General features: G+C 42.7%; 1 protein-coding gene across 6 annotated transcripts in view; it reads right to left on the bottom strand.

The window, feature by feature from the left end:
* Window positions 1–1,958: 1,958 nt before the first annotated feature.
* Window positions 1,959–19,417, bottom strand: part of tfec (transcription factor EC) — a 49,996-nt gene continuing 32,537 nt past the window's right edge. Inside the window, exons 1-8 of one of the 6 annotated variants that reach the window (XM_015957540.3) lie at window positions 15,299–15,413; window positions 9,421–9,675; window positions 8,699–8,800; window positions 7,057–7,177; window positions 6,110–6,166; window positions 5,916–5,991; window positions 4,924–5,071; window positions 1,959–2,958 (exon numbers count right to left, since the gene is read on the bottom strand). In XM_015957540.3, coding sequence (XP_015813026.1) covers window positions 2,494–2,958; window positions 4,924–5,071; window positions 5,916–5,991; window positions 6,110–6,166; window positions 7,057–7,177; window positions 8,699–8,800; window positions 9,421–9,675; window positions 15,299–15,355 — 1,281 coding nt within the window. In that variant the 5' untranslated portion in view covers window positions 15,356–15,413 and the 3' untranslated portion in view covers window positions 1,959–2,493. Of the gene's footprint in view, window positions 2,959–4,923; window positions 5,072–5,915; window positions 5,992–6,109; window positions 6,167–7,056; window positions 7,178–8,698; window positions 8,801–9,420; window positions 9,676–9,978; window positions 11,719–14,674; window positions 15,258–15,298; window positions 15,414–19,417 lie in introns of those variants that run through there. The other 5 variants (XM_015957558.3, XM_015957533.3, XM_015957549.3 and 2 more) reach the window with 5 other exon arrangements.

Here is a 19,417-nt window from a genome sequence, read left to right as displayed (position 1 = left end):
CCTCATAAATGTGGCAACAGAGTGCAATGAGACACAAACCCGTGCGTGCATGGATGTGTTTCGGTTTCTGCTTGCGTGTGCACATTTTTGTGTTTGCACACAAGCACATTTGATTGGGCTTGTTTGTGTTGGTGAATGTAGGGCAACTGTGTGTGTGTGTGTGTGTGTGTGTGTGTGTGTGTGTGTGTGTGTGTGTGTGTGTGTGTGTGTGTGTGTGTGTGTGTGTGTGTGTGTGTGTGTGTGTGTGTGTGTGTGTGTGTTTTCTAAAGTGAGTCTCCTCAGTGGGAGGTGATTAAGAGTTTCCGATGGCAGGCTCGACAGGCGAGTGCATTGTAGCATGCTGGCAGCTGTGGCATTTGCACAGGTGACAGCTTCGCCTGCTCAGTGGTGGTGTCAGTGTTGGTGGGTGGCAGGAGGTCTGACAACGTTGTTTTGGTGACAGAACGACTCTGCTGTGAGGTTCACGACATCACTTGCCTCCTTTAGATTTGTCAGTTTATGCTGGGAGGTATTGTATCGTGAACTTTAGCTTATGAAGTACTGCCGAGGTTACAGTGCGAGTTCTAAACACTGGAAAACGTGACCTGGATTACAATTTATGTAAAAAGCTTTTAAAAAGAAAAATACGCATTTTAGGAGGAATCTTAAAATAGGGTTTCCTTTGCCACAGTCCTGCTTTTTTTTAAACTACATTAGAGGATTAAACACAGCTCATTACTGCCACCTACTGCTGGAATGCAGAAACAGCAGCAGCCTTTTTTATTTCCCTCAACAAAACTTTTTTTTTTTAAAAAGCCTCTTTCTGGAAAGACGGCCTTTATAAAAGCAGTAGAAAAAGTGAGAAACAGGCTTGTGTGGCTGCAAATGTCCCCAAATGACCCTTTTCTTTCAAACTTATCAGATAAATTCTGAATTTTATTTTAGTTTTTTAATCTTGTGCAACAACAACACTTCCTGTGACTTCCCGATCCTCGGTGAGCTGTGATGTTCCAAATAAAAAAGCATCTGGTTCTGATGTCACTGTTGCATCAACCCACCACATTTACGTTTGAAATCTGCAAATGGGCTTTGAATTTTGCTGCTGGCGGCTTTGATAGAGAGGAAAAACAGACAGTTAGAAAGTTTACAGTGACTTTTCTGTTTGTTGCATAAGCCTCATCTCTAAACAGTGCAACGTCAGTATGTGTGATTATCTTTTGCTTTATTTGCATAGTTTCCCTCATTTTCTAGTGTGAAGGATTTTTAGTAAGTAGTCAAAGTAATCCCTGCTGAAGTCCTTTAGCCTACTAATGTTTAGCTTTATTATTATTATAAGTCAAAAATAAATGTATTGTGTTTATTTTAAAAGTGCTGGATCAAAGGCTTTGGACAAAATAACAAAAAATTAATTAATATTAAACCTTTAGAAATAAACACATGTACAAGCTTACCAGAATTACTTTTTCCAATTGCACATAAACGTCACAGGCTTCTTTCTAAATGTGCAATACAAAGTTTGATTATTTTAGTCTGTTATTGTTTTCAGACTTAAAGAGAAAGATGCAACTGTTCCGGTTGTGTTTTGAGACGCCAGTGATATCAGACCTTCAGCTAACGTCATCAGCCTTAAACCCAGAGAATGACCACTCTTCTCCAGAAGAGAGGCTCTCATCTCCACATCTTTCAGGAAACTTTCTTGGCTGGCTGCTAATAGCTCCTTGTCTGTCACCATTATTCATCCTCAAGGGCTCGTCAACTCACAGCAGACTCATCCGAATTATCACTCCTCCTCTACTTGTCTTTATTATCCAATTTCCCTCCTCTCTCTCTCTTCCGCTCTACCACTCGTTTCCAATCAGCCACCTTGTAAGCCAGCCCTTCACCTTCCGTCACCGAAGGAGCGTCTTCGATTTGAATGCCTTCAGGTTTGGTCTTGCACTTCTCGTTTGCACGCGTCTTCCAAGAATAAAAGAAAGATCTTATTTTTTGGTTCATACGCGTATATTTTTTAAGAATACATGAGTTAAAACATAAATACAAACAATCTTTTAAAAAAACATGAAAAAGGCACAACGTTAAGCTCTGATGTGAGTACATTTGTTACAGGTTCTCCTTTTAAAACAATGAAAAGCTTAAATAAGGCCGCTCATACAGTGCATACGTCTGGCCAGGATCCTCATGTAAAGCATAGGTCTTATAAAAGTACAGTTTTAGAAATGTTTTTGCATATTTTACAGTGTAAAGCCACCACAGCAGGTATTTTCCTGTACACTATGTACTGGTGATTGTCTCCCTTTTTTTTGGTACAAGTCTTTTGTGATTGTCTGGAGTACAGCTGAAGGAGCGGGGCAGTGAGTTTTTTTTTAAACAAAGGGCACTTTTAGAGATACAGAAAAGTTTTCCAGCTGATTTAATCTACTTTCCAGACTGGAAGGGGTCACAGACGCATCCCTCTCCATCAGTCCGTCTTGTCGATGTTCTATGCTCCTCCTCCTTTACGGTGACTCTGCAGTCCTATAGGTCGTCGCCCTCCGCTGAGCTGAAGCTGCTCCTGCGGCTGCTGTCTTTGGACGCAGCTCCTGGGGAGCTGGCCGAGAGCAGCGGGTCAGTGCCAAACGGCGAGAGCGGGTCATCCAGCAGGATCTCATCCAGCTGGTTCTCCTCCTTGAGCGTGGCTGTGAAGAAGTCTGTGAAATGGGAGAGTGGGTCGGAGAACGTTGTGCAGGCGTCCGCCCCTTGGATGTGATCGTGTGGCCCGCTGGCAGCGGCGATGGACGGCACACCGGTCGCCACAGCTATCCTCTGGAGGTAGTCGCTGTTAGGGTCCTCCTGGTAGAGGGGTGGCTGCTGTGACTGCTGCTGCACTTGGGGTGGAGATTGCTGCTGCTGCTGTTTGAGGAGTTGGGAAGATAACTCCACTGTCCCCAAGGTAGCCGCCATGTTTGGGAGTCCATGCGCCCGTGCCTGGATCTCCAGCTCCTGGATGACGAGTGAAATCAAACAGGAGTTAAGATGTTATCTAAGGGAGTGACGCCAAGACAACCACACCACATCTTTTTCCTCCCATCTCCTCCTCATACTGAGGTCAAGTCAGGATGTCTAAGTGTTGCAGAGCAATCCCCTCCCACACACGCATCATAGCATTTCCAACTAAGTCATAGAGTCAAGTCACCACAAGTCTGTGTTTGACTACTGTCAGCTTTTGCTGGTTTTGAGTTTTGTCTAACTAAGTTTTTCCTATCCTGCAGATGCAAACCCATGGTTCACAAAACACACGTTCCATGTTGCAGAGTCTGTTGTTTGTTGTTAATGAGACCAGATGTCAGAAGAAGCGAGGGAGACGGAAACACCTGACGTGTTTTTGTTAAGTTTGATGTAATGAAAGTTATCGAGCAACTCAGTTTCCTGAGAAATGAGACATTGCAGGAGCAGGAATGTCTGACCTCAGACAGCGAGAGAGTGAGTCAGAGTTTGTGAGTACACAGATGTACGAGCATGGGACACCATCAGAGAGAGGTGCGTCTTGGACCAGAACATGATTGTACGAGTGAACCTCGAAAAGACAGAATATCGTGCAGAAGTTGGTTTGTTTCTGTGAGAGCACAAGGGGCCCAAACCGAATACTGAGTCAGAAAGCTGATATTTCTCTATTTAAAATCTTGTTTTATTGATTTCTTGTAATATTCTAATTGTCTTAGATTTAGAATTTGGGGTTTTCATAAGCTGTAAGCCACAATCACCACAAGTATAACAAATAAAGGGTGGAATATCTGGCTTTGCATGGAATGAGTATCTCATGTAATATTTTACCTACATGCAGAATGTTTCAGTTATTAAAGGTGTTCCCTTAAATCTAGGGGTGACGGTGGAGCAGGAGTTAAGTGCTCGCCCCGTGATTGGAAGGTTGCAGGTTCGAATCGTTGTGTCCTTGGGCCACACACTTAACCCTCCTTGCCTGCCGGTGGTGGTCAGAGGGTCTGGTGGCGCCAACGCTCGGCAGCCTCGCCTCTGTCAGTGCGCAGCAGGGCAGCTGTGACTACATCGTAGCTCATCCCCACCAGCGTGTGAATGTGTGTGTGAATGGGTGAATGACTGATTGTGTTGTGAAGTGCCTTGGGGGGTTCCAGGACTCCCAGAACAGTGGTTCCTAACCTGGGGGTCCCGACCCCCACAAGGGGGCGCCAAAGCCTCTCAGGGGGTCGCCAGGACCTCTCCACTTTAAGGGGTTAAAACTTCATTTATTACTTGTTTATAGCCTACATTTTGCTCACTTTTTTTTCATGAGTGAAAAGTTTACTGATTTTAAGACAGGAAATAATTAGTACAGAAAAAGTAACACACTTTTAAGAACATTTTGCTCAGCTCACTGTTTTATTTTGAAGTGTCAAAAGTTCATTAAAGATAGGACTGGTTGATTAATCACAGCCTTTACAGTAAATAATCTGGTATAAACAGTAATATACACATTTAAGTACATTTTGCTCAGTGTATTTTTTATGTGTCAAACGTTTATTGAAAGGAATGATTGATTTATCAGTGTTTACAAGAAACTATTGTTCAGAAAAGTAACACAAACTGTCAAGCACATTGTGCTCTGTTTGGTTTTGTTAATGACTTTGTTCTGTACTGGAGCCTACTATTACTGTTATCTATTGAATCAAAGCATATTAAAATGTGCTTGAACAATTTGATCATTTCTTAATAATGTTTGTACTGGAAGAGAGAATGGGAGGGGGTCGTCAAAAAAATTACTGGTAAAAAAATGGGGTCCCTTGGGAAAAAGGTTGGGAACCACTGCTAACATCACAGTTTTAGACTTCCCTCAGAAATGTTTTCTAAGTTTCCTGAAGAGAAATTGTTATTTTTTTCCTTCAACCATGTGCTTTTTGGGTGCATTTACTCCCAAAATACAATGAACACATGAAATCAGAGTAACCGATTTACCTGGATCCTCAGCAGCAGCCTTCTGTTGGCTTGCTCCAGCTTCTTCTGACGGCCCTCCAGCTCCCGAGCGTGTTGCTGCTCCTTCTGCAGCCACCTGATGTACTCCACAGAGGCCTTCAGGATGGTGCCTTTGTTCCACCTCATGTCACTACAGAGAGAGGAAATGTAAGGGGTAACCTTTTTACACAGAACCTCCTGATGTCGGCAGAATATCCTTTGCAATTAAAAGAAAAAAGAAAAAATGGGGAAAAGTTTTAACAGGAGGAGTTTTTTTCACCCCTTTTTATAATATGAATAAGAAATGGAGACTTACGCGAGGCAATTATTCATCCTTGGACATTACACGAGGACACAGAATGGGAATTTTAATAGAATAGTTAAGAAGGTATGTGGAAAGTCCATTCTTGTACCTCCTTGTTCGCTAAAATTAATCCTCGAGTAAAAATAGGTGAGGGAAAATGAGCTAAGCAGGAAGGCAAGAAGAAAAATGGAGCGTCGGACTTAAGGTGCTAGAGTGCAAGTCATTCTTTTGCAGGTATTATTGCTTTTTTTTTATTAAAGGACAAGGAAGCTCGGTAAAATTGTCCTTTTCCACAAAAGTGAGACATTGGTCTGATCAGCGTTAATAATCTCTTTTATCCTTTGTTAATAGCACAGTGACAATTCCAACCTCCCATTTATATTTGAAGCAGAGTTCAACTGCGACTGGATGGCCGTTGTTCTGCTTTCCATCTGTAGGTTCAAATTGAGCTTCAAACTTCGATTTGAATAACGTGCCCCGCTTCTTTACATTTGACCCCCTTCCCCGATGCTCCAGTGTGAGCTCCCTAGACCCGCTGAGGCGACGTACATCTTAAAGAGTGTATACCGCAGCAGAAGCTCAAGTACACCCTTGAAGAATGACTGGAATGTGCTTCAGCACTCATTTGATTTGTGCTGTGCTGTGAATTTAACACATTTAACGTTAATTCTGATGCCATACTGCAACTTACGGGTCGTTCGACTTGGGTATTAGAGTGCCCAGCTCCTTAATCCTGTAGTTAATGTTGTATCTCCGCCTTCTTTCAACTAAGCAAACCATGAGAAACAAAAAAAAAGGAGATAAAAGCATTGTTAGTTGATGTGTTTAGCAATAGCCACAACTAACACTTGGATAATAAGTAACGCATCAGTGAGGGACACTTACTCAGATTATGGTTGTCCTTTTTCTGCCTCTCTTTGGCCATCACCCTGGTGTCGTGCTCTGTCAGACAAAAAAAAACATAAATGGATTAGCTACGCACACAGATATAGAAGCTGAAAGACAACACACCCCAACAGAAAGCCCAGTCAGTAGACACAATCGCCTGTTTTGAGGACGGGGTCAGAATGTGTGTTAGCCAATGCTGCACACTCAAGTTTGACCATTCACACACACACACACACACACACACACACACACACACACACACTGAGCTCCACTTGTGCCCTCAGGCATGTCTGAAGCTCATTGTAAAGTAAAATAGAGAATAAATGATTGCAACCACTTTTAGACAACTTAATCTGCAATTAGGATGGTTTAGAAAATTCCCCAATGTGTCCGGGAGAGGGACAGAAATGCCACTGCACCCACATTTGTGCTCACATTCCTCCTAATTACACTATTAGGAGCCTGAGATTGGATTTCCCAATTTGCCTGTTGATTCAATCAAGATATTTTCAAGTCTGTGTAATGTCCCATTGTCCTCTCAGTCCACCGTCAAATAAAACACTTTGTAATTTACTGACTTGCCTGTTGAGTGTGAAGGATTCTCCCGCCACCCTTTCTATTTCCTAAACGAATTAGTTTTTTTTTTATTTGATGACTGAGGGTATTGAGAAATGCCTAAATTCTGTCCTCCTTTGCACCAAAACACGCTTCTGCAGCTAATTCAAACTCGGTGACATGTGTCAAGTAGCGGACAGAAATAAGCCTGACACATTTAACTGGATGGTTTGCCAGCCAGTTGCCATTTTTAGCCAACATTGGTACTTTTTCTGCTTCTATCAAAGACTCAACTCATAACGAACCCTTGTTTTTTGTAGAAATCCCAAATAACTGATTTAATTCTCACTGCTGATTGTTTAAGTCAGTACCGTGGTATGAGTCCATACCTGTGTATTCCCTTTTAACAGGGAGCTTTGTGGGGTTATCTGTGGGACTCATTCCACCATTAGGGGGGTTCATACCTTGTTCACCCCCATAGACGTCCAGCATGCTGCTACTGAGGGAGACCTGTGGGCGTTAGGAAAAGGAGGACAAACAGATCAGTCAAGTGGAAGCGCCTTTCAGACTAAAACAAAATGCAATGGACAAATAGTTGTTTTTAGTTGCTTTATAGGTTTTTGTTTAACATCGGCAGAAACTAAATGAGAGCGAGGTGATCAGAAAGGCTCGTCAGCCTTAGGGCCTCTGATGCTGGACTCCCCAGCAGGGGGGTACTGCAGATCCTCATCTTGTCACAGCAGGACAGAACAAACCCTGTTCTGTGACCCATAATGTGACTGGTTGTTTGTCTTACAGGACAAAGAGTAAAATAATTCAAGACAAATGTATCCAAGCTTCACCAAGGGGCGACTCTACCAGATGTCAGCCCTCAAGTCACCAAAGGCACCCATCTCCAAAGGCCTCTCATTGATAACTGATGAGCTCTTGTGTTAAAAGTAGCATCCCATTAGATGAAAAGGCTAGCTGGGTCAACTCCTGGAACAGAGGCAAATCTGTTTCCTACGGGCCTCTTATCCGATGTAAGCGCACGCTTGACTTCTGCAATAATGATGCCTTTTCATAAAGCGGAGTCGAAACAGCACGCTGTCACACATGTGTGCCTAATTCACATTTGTGTTTATATGGGGGATAGAATCAGAAAGAAGTCGCCGGGATTCCAAGAAAGGCACAGTCCGTTCTATCTGCGACACGCGTGTCAGATGATTCGACATGGTTTTCCTCGTCAATACTAGAGAATTTACTGGAGGAGGACGAGGGGACACAGATGAATATGAAAAAGAAAGATTGCAACAATTCCCCTCCCTACTGTAATCACTCCGATCCCTCTATCCCGTATGTGTTCCTGGGTGTGTTGACAAGGCGAAGCAAAGTGATGCATCGTACTGTATGACTAATTAGGATGAATTGATCCAGTTAAGCATGGTATCATTTCTGAACAAGTCCATAGGGAGTATACACATTAGCCCAATCCCATGGCTCAGTAACCCCCCCCCCCCCCCCCCCCCCGGACAGCTTTCCTTTGTTTTGTCTGCTCTGGAAAACCTATTGACTCTTCTTTTACTTTCCTCCTCTGTTGCTTATCTTTACCTCCTCTGCATTCCTTTTAATTTGTTCCAACCTAACTCTGTCATTGTGTTTGAGTCTTTGTATGGATCTGTTTGTGTCAACGGCCAAATCAAAATGAGGAATACCCATCAAACAAACTCTTCGTGTCCTGAAAGCGTCGTCAAGACCCCTCACCATCCTTTATTGGACAAAAACGTAATCTTCTTTGCTCGTTTTTTTTGGTGATTTAGTGTCGCTAAGCCCACGTGAACTTTGACTCCTCTCATCCTCAGCTGACCTGAAAGTAAGCCACGGATCCTTCCCCGTTCCAAACTAATCTGGCTTGCTTGGTTTACATAAAAGGAGAGGTGATTAGCAAACTAATGTGACATAAACCTAAAACAACTGTTTGGATCACCAAACAAATGGGGTCATTCAATACAAAACACAGTGGAGGGAAGATTCAATGGGATTCATACTTACGTTGTTTTGCATTATGAGGTTAGGCTCCATGCAATCCAAACCCCCATCATTGAAGCCGGATTCAAGACTAATTAGGTCATCGATAACTTCATCCATTGGAAACTAAAAGCAAACAGTATTTTTTTGTACATGGTCCACGACTTTAGCAATCAGAACGTTGGAACCTCAACAGCCTTAGAAAGAGATGAATCCAGCAATAGAAACCCATGTTTGGAGGTTCGTTATCAGTGTTGGTGCAAAAATCAAACTAGTTTCCTCCTTTGAAAGAGTTCTCTCATCAGACTGCATGTCTGAGGTTATTGATGAGAACATCAGAGAGAGGAGAGGAGCACAACTTTGTTTAGATGATTAGTTATACCCCGCATTAAGGTTCAAAGGCAGCGCAGATATAAATCTAGCCCTTGATGCTTCTCTTCATGATAACTATTCCTCCAAACAAAGTGCCAGTCGTGACTTATCAGACTCAATTTGGAAGAGTTTAAAAGTACAGCACATCTCTTACATCACCACAAAAGATAATTTGACAGGAACTTGGGCGACTGACAAGAAATGTTTCAAGGACATTATGAAATCTTCAAAAGTTCTGACCCATTGCTCAATGGCACGTCAGCCAGGCTGTGGCTGAAGGTTTTTGTTGCGATTTGACTCTTTCCAGGCACATGTTGGGTATTTCTGTCAGTTTCAGTTCCACGTGTGGGTGACTGGATTCTGTTTTCACTCACCTCGCTGTCGTGATTGGCCATCGTGAGCAGCGTGACGGGGCTGTTGGGGTTGCTGCCATCACTGACGGGGGGCATGTGTCCATTCCTCATGATTGGCACAGTTGCTAGTGGCTGGCCGGTGGTGTGTGGATGTGGCACAGTGTGACCCGGTCCGGCCGAGGAGGCCAGCTTGGAGCCCAGCGTCAGGTACTGCTTCACTGGCTGATTCTGGCTCTGATGGAGATGGAACTTGGAGTTATCTAAGTGGTTTTGTACCTGTAAAAAACAGCAAAATACCACAAATCACATTCTAATCGACTAGATATAAAAATTAAATCAAGATTAGGACAACTGTGCATTGTTGTTCATGTGCTGAGACGGCCTTGACTGAGTCATTTTTCACTGACGCAGCAACCACCTACTGTCAGGTACTTCCTGACCAAACCAACGCTGCCGTCTCACGTCTTTCTTTCATTTTCTGACTGAGAACACTTTCAGAAAGTGGTCCTGATGAAAATATCTTTCTCAAACTTCAGCATTTTCTAAACAGACAGTAACAAATTGTTTCAATCTTCTTACTTTTGAAGCTCTGGTTGCATCCCTCATTTTGTAGTAGCTGCAGTCACTTAAATGAGGCATTCTTAGAAAAGCAAGTAATCTTCAGATTGGTTCGTTCAGGTCAGCTTTAGGATCCAGCTCCGCTGCTGCTGCTGTCCTGTTAGGCTGCTGACTTCTCTGTGACCGTCTGTCTCTTCCAGTCCCCTACCAGTGTTTTATTCAGGGCCCTGAGTGAGCTAATTAGCCCCACAGCTGGGTGTAAGCCTTTATGTTGCGTAGCATGATAATCACTTCAAATGCTAGACTGTTAGATCATTCAGGGTTTGATCACTGCAGGATTTCTGCCTTTAGCGTCTGTCACTAATTCATCTGGACCGCCCTTCTCTGTCCGGCTGACCAATCATCGATCAATTCCCAAAGTCCTCTGCTGTCTGCTTCAGGGGTTGTGGCAGCACAATTGACCCTTGTTTGTCAGGGAGGGTTTTAAATAACTCCTCTAATGCCATTTCAACTAAATCTTTTCATTCATTCACTGATTTAAATGTAGCTAGCATGTGTAGTTTCTCATACAACAAATGCTATTTTGAAGTCTTTGTTACAGGACAAGGAATTCAATCTACATGAATATTTAATCATAAAAACCTGTATTGTTGCTTGGTCAGTTTTTGGATGGTACTTAAATATAATTTTGGAAAAGATTTTCCAAAGTTAGTTTCTGTTTTTCAGCCTCCTGCACAGATTTCATTTACTTCCTCTCAGATGGAACAGGAAGCTCTGATTGGCAGATTATTTATTTTAAAGTGACAGTTCAAATCTTTTCTAGTGTGTTTTTAGATAGCTCACTGAACAGCCTCAGTTTGTAGAAACAGATATAAGTTCTAAATGGACACATACGGCTAGTTTGACTTGGGCCAATTACAAAGTATTTTTTTACTCCAAACTTTATTTTAAACAATAAAATTTCACAATACAGGATTATCCTATATATTAGCTTCTCGCTGGAGTTTTATAACAATTCTGTAAAAATGTGGAATTGCCTGAACTGCTATGGCATTTTTGAGACTGGAGCGGATTTATGTAGCAGCCACAAAGGCTAGTTGTTAGTTTGTTAAATTGCCAACCTTTTTCAAGAATCATCTGCAACAGGTAAGATATTTATTGCTCCTAACTTTTTCCAAAAAAACTCACTTCAGATGTTCATTTCACTTTAACTGACTAGAGAAGTGAAACTCGATGTGAAATAAAATAGATGATTCTCATTTCACCTTTTCTGATTTTCTAGGTGACACACGTTAGACACCTCATTTCTCACAGAAAAAAAACAAACAACACAAAACTTTTGATTAACTTGAGCTAATTTTTGTCCTCTATTCAATTCCCACCTCCGACAGAACTTCCAAAATGTTCCGGGGGAGGCGGGGGACATTGAGTCTGAATGGGCCCTGTTCCGTGCCTCCATTGTTGAGGAGGCCGACTGCAGCTGTGGTCGCAGGATCGTAGGTGCCTGTCGTGGTGGCAACCCCTGAACCCGCTGGTGGACAGCGGCGGTTAGGGATGCTGTCAAGATGAAGAAAGAGTCCTATCAGGACTCCAGAGGCAGCTGACGGGTACCGGCAGTCCAAGCGGAACGCGGCTCGGGTGGTCGCCAAGGCAAAAACCTGGGCATGGGAGGAGTTCAGTGAGACCATGGAGCAAGACTTCCATACGGCTTCGAGGAGATTCTGGTCCACCATCCGGCACCTCAGGGGTGGAAAGCAGTACACTACCAACACTATCTATAGTGGGGACGGTGTGCTGATGACCTCTACTCAGGATGTTGTGGATCAGTGGGCAGAATACTTCGAAGACCTCCTCAAGCCCACCGACACGTCTTCCAGTGAGAAAGCAGAGTCCGGGGACTTTGAGTTGGGCTCTCAAATTTCTGGTGCTGAGGTCACTGAGGTGGTTAAAAAGCTCCTCTGTGGCAAGGCTCCAGGGGTGGATGAGATCTGCCCGGAGTTCCTTGAGGTTCTGGATGTTGTGGGGCTGTGTTGGCTGACGCGGCTCTGCAATATCATGTGGACATTGGGGCCAGTCCCACTGTACTGGCAGACCGGGGTGGTGGTTCCATTATTTAAAAAGGGGGGCCGCAGGGTGTGTTCCAACTACAGGGGGATCACACTCCTGAGCTTTCCTGGTAAGGTCTATTCAGGGGTTCTGGAGAGGAGGGTCCATCAGATTGTTGAACCTCAGATTCAGGAGGAGCAATGTGGTTTTCGTCCTGGCCGTGGAACACTGGACCAGCTCTGTGTCCTTAGGGGGATCCTGGATGGTGTGTGGGAATTTGCCCAACCAGTCTACATGTGTTTCGTGGATTTGGAGAAGGTGTTTGACCGCGTCCCTCGGGAGGCCCTGTGGGAGGTACTCCGGGAGTATGGAGTACCAGGCCCTCTGATACAGGCCGTTAGGTCCCTGTATGACCGGTGTCAGAGCTTGGTCCGCATTGCCAGCAGTAAGTCGGGCTCGTTCCCAGTGAGAGTTGGACTCCGCCAAGGCTGCCCTTTGTCACCGAATCTGTTCATATCCTTTATGGACAGGATTTCTAGGCACAACCAAGGCGTGGAGGGCATCCGTTTTGGTGGCCTGAGGATCAGGTCTCTGCTTTTTGCAGATGATGTGGTCCTGTTGGCTTCATCAGAATGTGATCTTCAGCTTTCGCTGGAGAGATTCACAGCCGAGTGTGAAGCAGCTGGGATGAGAATCAGCTCCTCTAAATCTGAGACCATGGTCTTGATTCGGAAAAGAGTAGAATGCCTTCTCCGGGTCAGGGATGAGGTCCTGCCCCAAGTGGAGGAGTTTAAGTATCTCGGGGTCTTGTTCACGAGTGAGGGAAAACTGGAGCATGAGATCGATAGGCGGATTGGTGCTGCATATGCAGTGATGCAGGCGTTGTACCGGTCTGTCGTGGTGAAGAGAGAGCTGAGTCAGAAGGTGAAGCTCTCGATTTACCGGTCGATCTACGTTCCTACCCTCACCTATGGTCATGAACTTTGGGTAGTGACCGAAAGAACAAGATCGCGGACACAAGCGACCAAAATGAGTTTTGTCTGAAGAGTGGCTGGGCTCTCCCTTAGAGATAGGATAAGAAGCTCGGTCATTCGGGAGGGGCTCGGAGTAGACCCGCTGCTCCTCCACATCGAGAGGAGCCAGTTGAGGTGGCTCGGGCATCTGGTCAGGATGCGTACTGGACGCCTCCCTGGTGAGGTTTTCCGGGCACGTCCAACCAGAAGGAGACCTAAAGGTAGACCCAGGACACGGTGGAGGGACTATGTCTCTCACCTGGCCAGGGAACGCCTTGGGATTCCCCCGGAGGAGCTGGCCCAAGTGGCTGGGTAGAGGGAAGTCTGGGCCTCTCAACTTAAACTGTTGTCCCCACGAATCGACTCCGGATGAGCGGATGAAAATGGATGGATGGATGGATAATTTTTGTCTTGCTCATTAGCCAAGATTAATCAAAATGCACAAACCTAAAATGCAGAACAAGAGTTTAACTATTCATTCTTTATGTATTTTTGACATTTACAACTTTTTTGTTGACATTTGGTTTAAATAACTCGCTTTAAGCTCATTTGGTTCGCTAGCAACAAAATGTTTTTCGCTAAGTATCAGCTAGCCCAATGAATGCACCCAAACACTCTAAATTCTCTTGTCAGCAGGACGTTTCTGGCCTTATTCAGCACTCATCCACGTAACTAAAGTTCCCCACAATACTCAACTTGTCAGTAGTAACTGAGAGCTCTTATCTGACTTCTCCTGCTCCAACAAGATGCTAGTTGTTAGCTAATCAACATTCTATCTCCACTGTGGATAGCGGATGGGATGCCAGAAGGGCTACACACCGCGCCTGCTGTGTGTGACGGCGGATTGTCCCGGTTTCACTCCGGTCCTCTCACTACTGTAAATTCCGGAGACATGCTTGTTATCCACTTAAGGGGATCTGATTAGATTTGAGCACTAATGGTTGTTCAGTCACCAAGGTTGGTTTTGACAATGATGTGCCTGTGCATGTGTGAATTAGAAATGATGAGCGCCCGCCACGCATTCAGACAGGAACGGGATGAGAATCTAATCTGTCAAAATTGAAGTTTGGAGTTCTTCAGACTGTTCGTTTTTGTTTGTTTTTTCTCGAAGATGCACCAGCACCTGCTGCAACAATCGAGTCTGTGTTTAAGATTACTGGCAGAGAGCAGGTCACAGGTTCAACATCTGTTTACAAACCATCCCAATTATATGCCATCTAATAGGAAATAAGGCATTCCACTTGATTTTGACTGCACAAATAGCTTAATTTTAGAAGAAGTGAGGAAATTATTTTAGCACAGTTTGATTTGCTATATTTCATGATTAAGAAACTAAAATATTTTCCACTTTGAAACAGCAGACTCCTCTTTACGTTCAGATAAATTATCTAAACTCGCCCGATTTCAGGAAATCCGCTGAATCGTTCTAACTTAACTAAAATAAAGATGTCAGGACCAGATCTATTTCAACATGCACCCTGTTTTCATTACACTCCTAAAGGTTTTTGCACGTATTCTCCAGGTTAAACAAACCTAGCACATCTGTGAAATCAAATCACAAGAGTAAAACAGCAGCAAGAACATATATCTCAGCATTTCCCCCTGATAACAGACATACTCTACATTATCTGTAATCTTAGCATATATTTTTGATTTACCTTTAATTTTGGTGTGTATTTAAGATGTGTTCTTTACCTCGCTGTTAAAAATACAAATTTCTTTAGTCCGCTCTGAAATGCTGCGTTCACCGAGCCACTCAAACAGCTGCTTGTTCTAAATGAGATTACCAAATTCAGTTTCAGTCTTACCCAAGTTCTCCTTTCACTTCAGAAAAATCTGATAACTTATGAAACCCCAGATGATGGTGACACTGGTTAGCTGTACAAATCATGGACAAACCAAGGAGGAGGCTTGGATTCATTTCTGCTAAACGCTTACAGACGATTGGGAAAAGATGAAGAGGCGATACGTGTGGATCTTCCTGATCAATGGAAGTAGGAGGCAAGTGGAACGAAAAGCGTCATCAGTAATGGTTACTGTGTTTTTGCTGAGCCTGCTAACCAGGAAACGTCTGTAACCACAAACTAGATTGTGAAATAAGTGGGAAGATAAGACTGCGATATAAAACTGGTCACAAAAAAAATTTGCATTCCACAGTGACTTTTCAGTTTAAGCACAAATAAGATTCACTGCAATCAAACACCTGCACAAAAAACGCTTCCCTACATGCATCTTTCCCCAACCTCCTGGACTGGATCAAAATCCCTTCCCTTCTGTCCTACCTGCCGAAGTTGGACCTCTGTCAAGGTGAACACTTTAACCACACAACAGCGGCTCATGGCAGCGCCTCAGAAGAACTACCATCACCACCACCGCTGTCTCACAGTGAGACATGAGGACCAGAAGAGGAAGAAAAAGAGAGGTGCAGCAGTCTCCTTCCTAAGTTTTTTTCTCTTTTTTGCGGAAATATCAGAAAGGAAGGCATGACGCATCCTGGTTTTTTTTTTTGGGAGCCACACGGGCCTCTTCCTGTGCAAGTGTTCATATGTGTATGCTTTTTGGTTTTAAAAAGGCCTGACTGAGACAAAACCTCTGGCTGGAAGCTTGAAGCTGACAGAAAGTGAGTTCCTGCTTGTGGATCGCTTTGCCTTCCTGCCTGCAGAAGATCCAGTCCAGCTCAGCACATTCTCCCAGGTTATCTTAACTTACTTCAGAGGCCTAGTCTACCATCACAACTCAGAAAATGCAAAGAAACTTTTACGTGTCTGCAGAAATCCACATGTATGAGTATGTCTCATTTTAACATTTACATGTAAGTGATGCTTGGCAACTTTTTCATATTTTTAAATCTTTTTTTTTTTTTTTTTTGCTTTTTTTTTGACACATTGTGTGCAAAAATAACTTTACAGCAAGGGTCCTCAACTAAATGTGTTCAAGGGCCAGAGTTTTTACCTGCAGGCACTGTGAAGGCCAGATGCTCTTCTAAAATAAAGTTAATATTATTATTGTATCTTAGTTTATTAATATTTATAATGACTTTGCTTTGCACCTAAACCGTTTTGATTGTAGATTTAGCTGTGTTTGGAGAACATAAACAATTTTTTGATATTTGGGACATGAATTTTGCTGCTAAACTAATGCGGGGGGGAAGGGGGGGGGGGAAGGGTTTGGTGGGCAGGATGTGGCCCGCAAGCTGGCAGTTGAGGTTCATTCCTTTACAGGGTTAATGAAAAGCCACCCAGCCCCTATCGCCCCCTGTGGCCAGAATATTCCGCTTGCTACTTCAGCCTGCAGGCATTGGGACTTAGAAAAAATTGAGCTGACATACATGGCGCTGCAGTCTGCTTTCAGCACATTTCCTGCATGTTTTAGATCACGAGCACAGCTGATTTGTTTATTTAGTGACGAATCACTCCTGTAGACAGGAAATTTCAGTAGTTAGATCAAGGTGTTAAAAAGACGAACGCACAGCAAGAAGTTTAGCTTTTGGTTCTAAAAGTGGACACTAGGGGGTGCTAAAGGCAAGCCAAAACTGCCTACTCTCCCCAAACATTTTGCTTTGACTCCTTGTTTTGCCTTCTCTACTTTACTGAATTTGCCCTGAAGCATATGTTCCTTTGTCTTAATGCCTGCAGCACATTACAGAAAACTATTTTGTAATTTGCAGCTTTTTTTATTCTCACATTTTAAGCAAAACCTAAAACAACATTGAAGCATTAAAAATGTAGCGCTACATATTTAGTGGGTTATTTCATCCCCTTTTTTCTGTAAAGTCCTCATAGCGTGCACCACTTCATATTCCAGCTCATTGTCCAGTCATGCTTTCTGTGATGTGTGCAGAATTTTGTTTTGAAAGAAATGAGATGACCCATGTGTTAGAGCAGAAGAAAATAAAGAGGACATGTTTTTTTTTGTTTGTTTCTTAGTTTAAAAGTTAAATTAGATTAATTTCAAAAGATTGAAAACTTTAAATTATTCATTTGGTTAAAAATGCCATAATTCTTATGTAAATAACATAACAAGAGTTGATAATAGGGAGTTTCTTTTAGATCATAAATCATCATCTGCATCTGGAACTTTAGAGCTCCTAGGTATCCGGCAGTCTGACTTTTACGCAGAGAGAGAAGGGCTTTTGCGGGAGACCTTGACAGCTTATTTTGTCTGCATTGAAGAACAATAAGTGAGCAATTGTGCGTGATTTGTGCATCTGGATCCTCCAGAGCAATATTACAAATCCCGACTTCCACAACTTCTATTTCCTAAAATGGGAGCACAAGAGTTTTTTTTCACAGAAAAGGGCCCACAAGACATTTATTCATACTAGATTCTGTTAATAAAACTGTTCATTTTTATAATTTTCTTCATGCTGATGCCAAAACTGCCTCACTCTGAATAAAAAGTGAATCCACAAGGCTTTACAACTTACAAGTTGATTAATTACATGGTTGAATGAACAAGATGTATGAAATGTTTGAATAATCTGTGCTTAAATCAACGAAGTTGAAGTGAATGTTGCTCTTACAATGATCTATTGCAGATCTTATGATCAGTGTGTGTTTGATTTAACAAGTTAATCATTATCTACACTCACACATCTTCATAAGATACAAATTAAGGTTAAGGTTCACCTCACATAAGTGTTTAGAGACATTCTCATTCACAGTGTGAAAAACATCTTGGTATCTGAGGAGGACGTGGCTTTCTGAGGGACGTTGGTAAATACTCAGAAACGTGTCAAATGCTGATTGGCCAAACTTGGCCAGAAATCATAAATCATAATCATAGTTTGATAAAAACAAGAATTACTTCCCGAGCAATTCAGTTTCTAGCGGAGTTCCGAACCGGCCAATTTGGGACAGGCATTCTTGAGACATCTCTTTTGACATACAGTCAAAAACCTGTTTGCACGCTGCAAGCTGACACAGCTAGACGACTCCCTATGAGCCACATCCACTTTGGACGCAAATGAGCATTCCAGCTACTGTTGTGACCTGGAGACATCTCAAGACTGGACGGGTCGTTTCGGAGCTAATCTACTGGCTCCAGGTGCCGTGAGGTCCACCCGACATCCGACAGTCTGGATCTGCTGGAGGTCTCCGCCAAGGTTTGTAGACACAACAGATTACGTCCGATGCTGTTTTATTAATAATCAACTCTTAAGTTTATAGCAGACAACAAATGCTTTTACACCCAGATTTCACAATTTCTTTCAGATACAAAGATTCTGATAAACATCTAGTTTACATCACACCAACTACACATCACATTCCATCACCGCATATCCACTCCATCACATCTCATTATTCATATCTTGTCATGTATAATCATTAGTTTAGAAAATAATAAAATTCCTTTTTAACTATATACTTGACTCTGAATTAATGAAGTGTGTTTATGGTCCCTGAACAAGTAAAAGTAATTATAATCTTCTGATTAAACTTCAAAAATCAATCAGGTTGATATTTCATATTTTTATGGAATCATCACACCTTATTGGTCCTAATTCATTTGCTGTGGTCATGTTATAAAGTGTGATCACTACAAATAATATGCAGCAATTAAAACATATTAATTATGACCAATACGATGTGATCATTCAATACAAATATGAAATATCAATCTGATTAATCTTTGAATGTTTAATCAGAAGATTCTAGGGTTCTTTACTTCTTTAGAGACTGTAAACACACTTCATATTAATTCAGACAGAGTCAAGCATATAGTTTATAAAATGAATTTCATTTTTTTCTTAAGCTAATAATTATGCATGACAAGATATGAATAATGAGATGTGATGTGGTGGATGGGAGGTGTTGTGATGGAAGCTAGATGCTGTAGCAACCGTTCCTTGTATCTGAGAGAAATTGTGAAATCTGGGTGTGAAATAATTTATTGTTTGGTTCTAAACTAGAGAGTTGTTTATTTATAAACAGCATCAGACGCAATCTGTCATGCCAAGTTTACACACCCTTGGTGTGGAGGTTCTCGTTCGATCCGGGGGGTCGATGGTCACTGCCGGTGGAGAGAACTCTGATATCAGGAACTCATAGATAGTTCCCATATGACCCGTCCAGTCTGAGATCCCTCAAGGTGAAGGCCGAAAGCTGAAATGCTTATTTGTGTCTAAGGTTGATGTTTGCTTGGCTCTTAGAAGAGCCGGTTGTCTGGTGTCTGCCGCAGCTGAGCCAGGATCATCTGGAGGTTTCTTCTTGTTAAAAGGGAGTTTTCCTCTCCACTGTCGCTAAATGTTTGCTTAGTATGAGGATTGCTGCAATTTGCTGGGTTCCTTATATAGGGAACTTTTATTCTGATTGGCTTAATGAACTGACCTGTATTGGAATTTTTACCATGTGAAGTGCCTTGAGACGACTCTTGTCGTGATTTGGCGCTATATAAATAAA

The sequence above is a fragment of the Nothobranchius furzeri genome, chromosome 1, assembly GCF_043380555.1.
Source record: "Nothobranchius furzeri strain GRZ-AD chromosome 1, NfurGRZ-RIMD1, whole genome shotgun sequence".
Classification (NCBI taxonomy): domain Eukaryota; kingdom Metazoa; phylum Chordata; class Actinopteri; order Cyprinodontiformes; family Nothobranchiidae; genus Nothobranchius; species Nothobranchius furzeri.
Note: the sequence above shows the minus strand (reverse complement) of the source record. Positions and strands in the feature narration are given on the sequence as shown.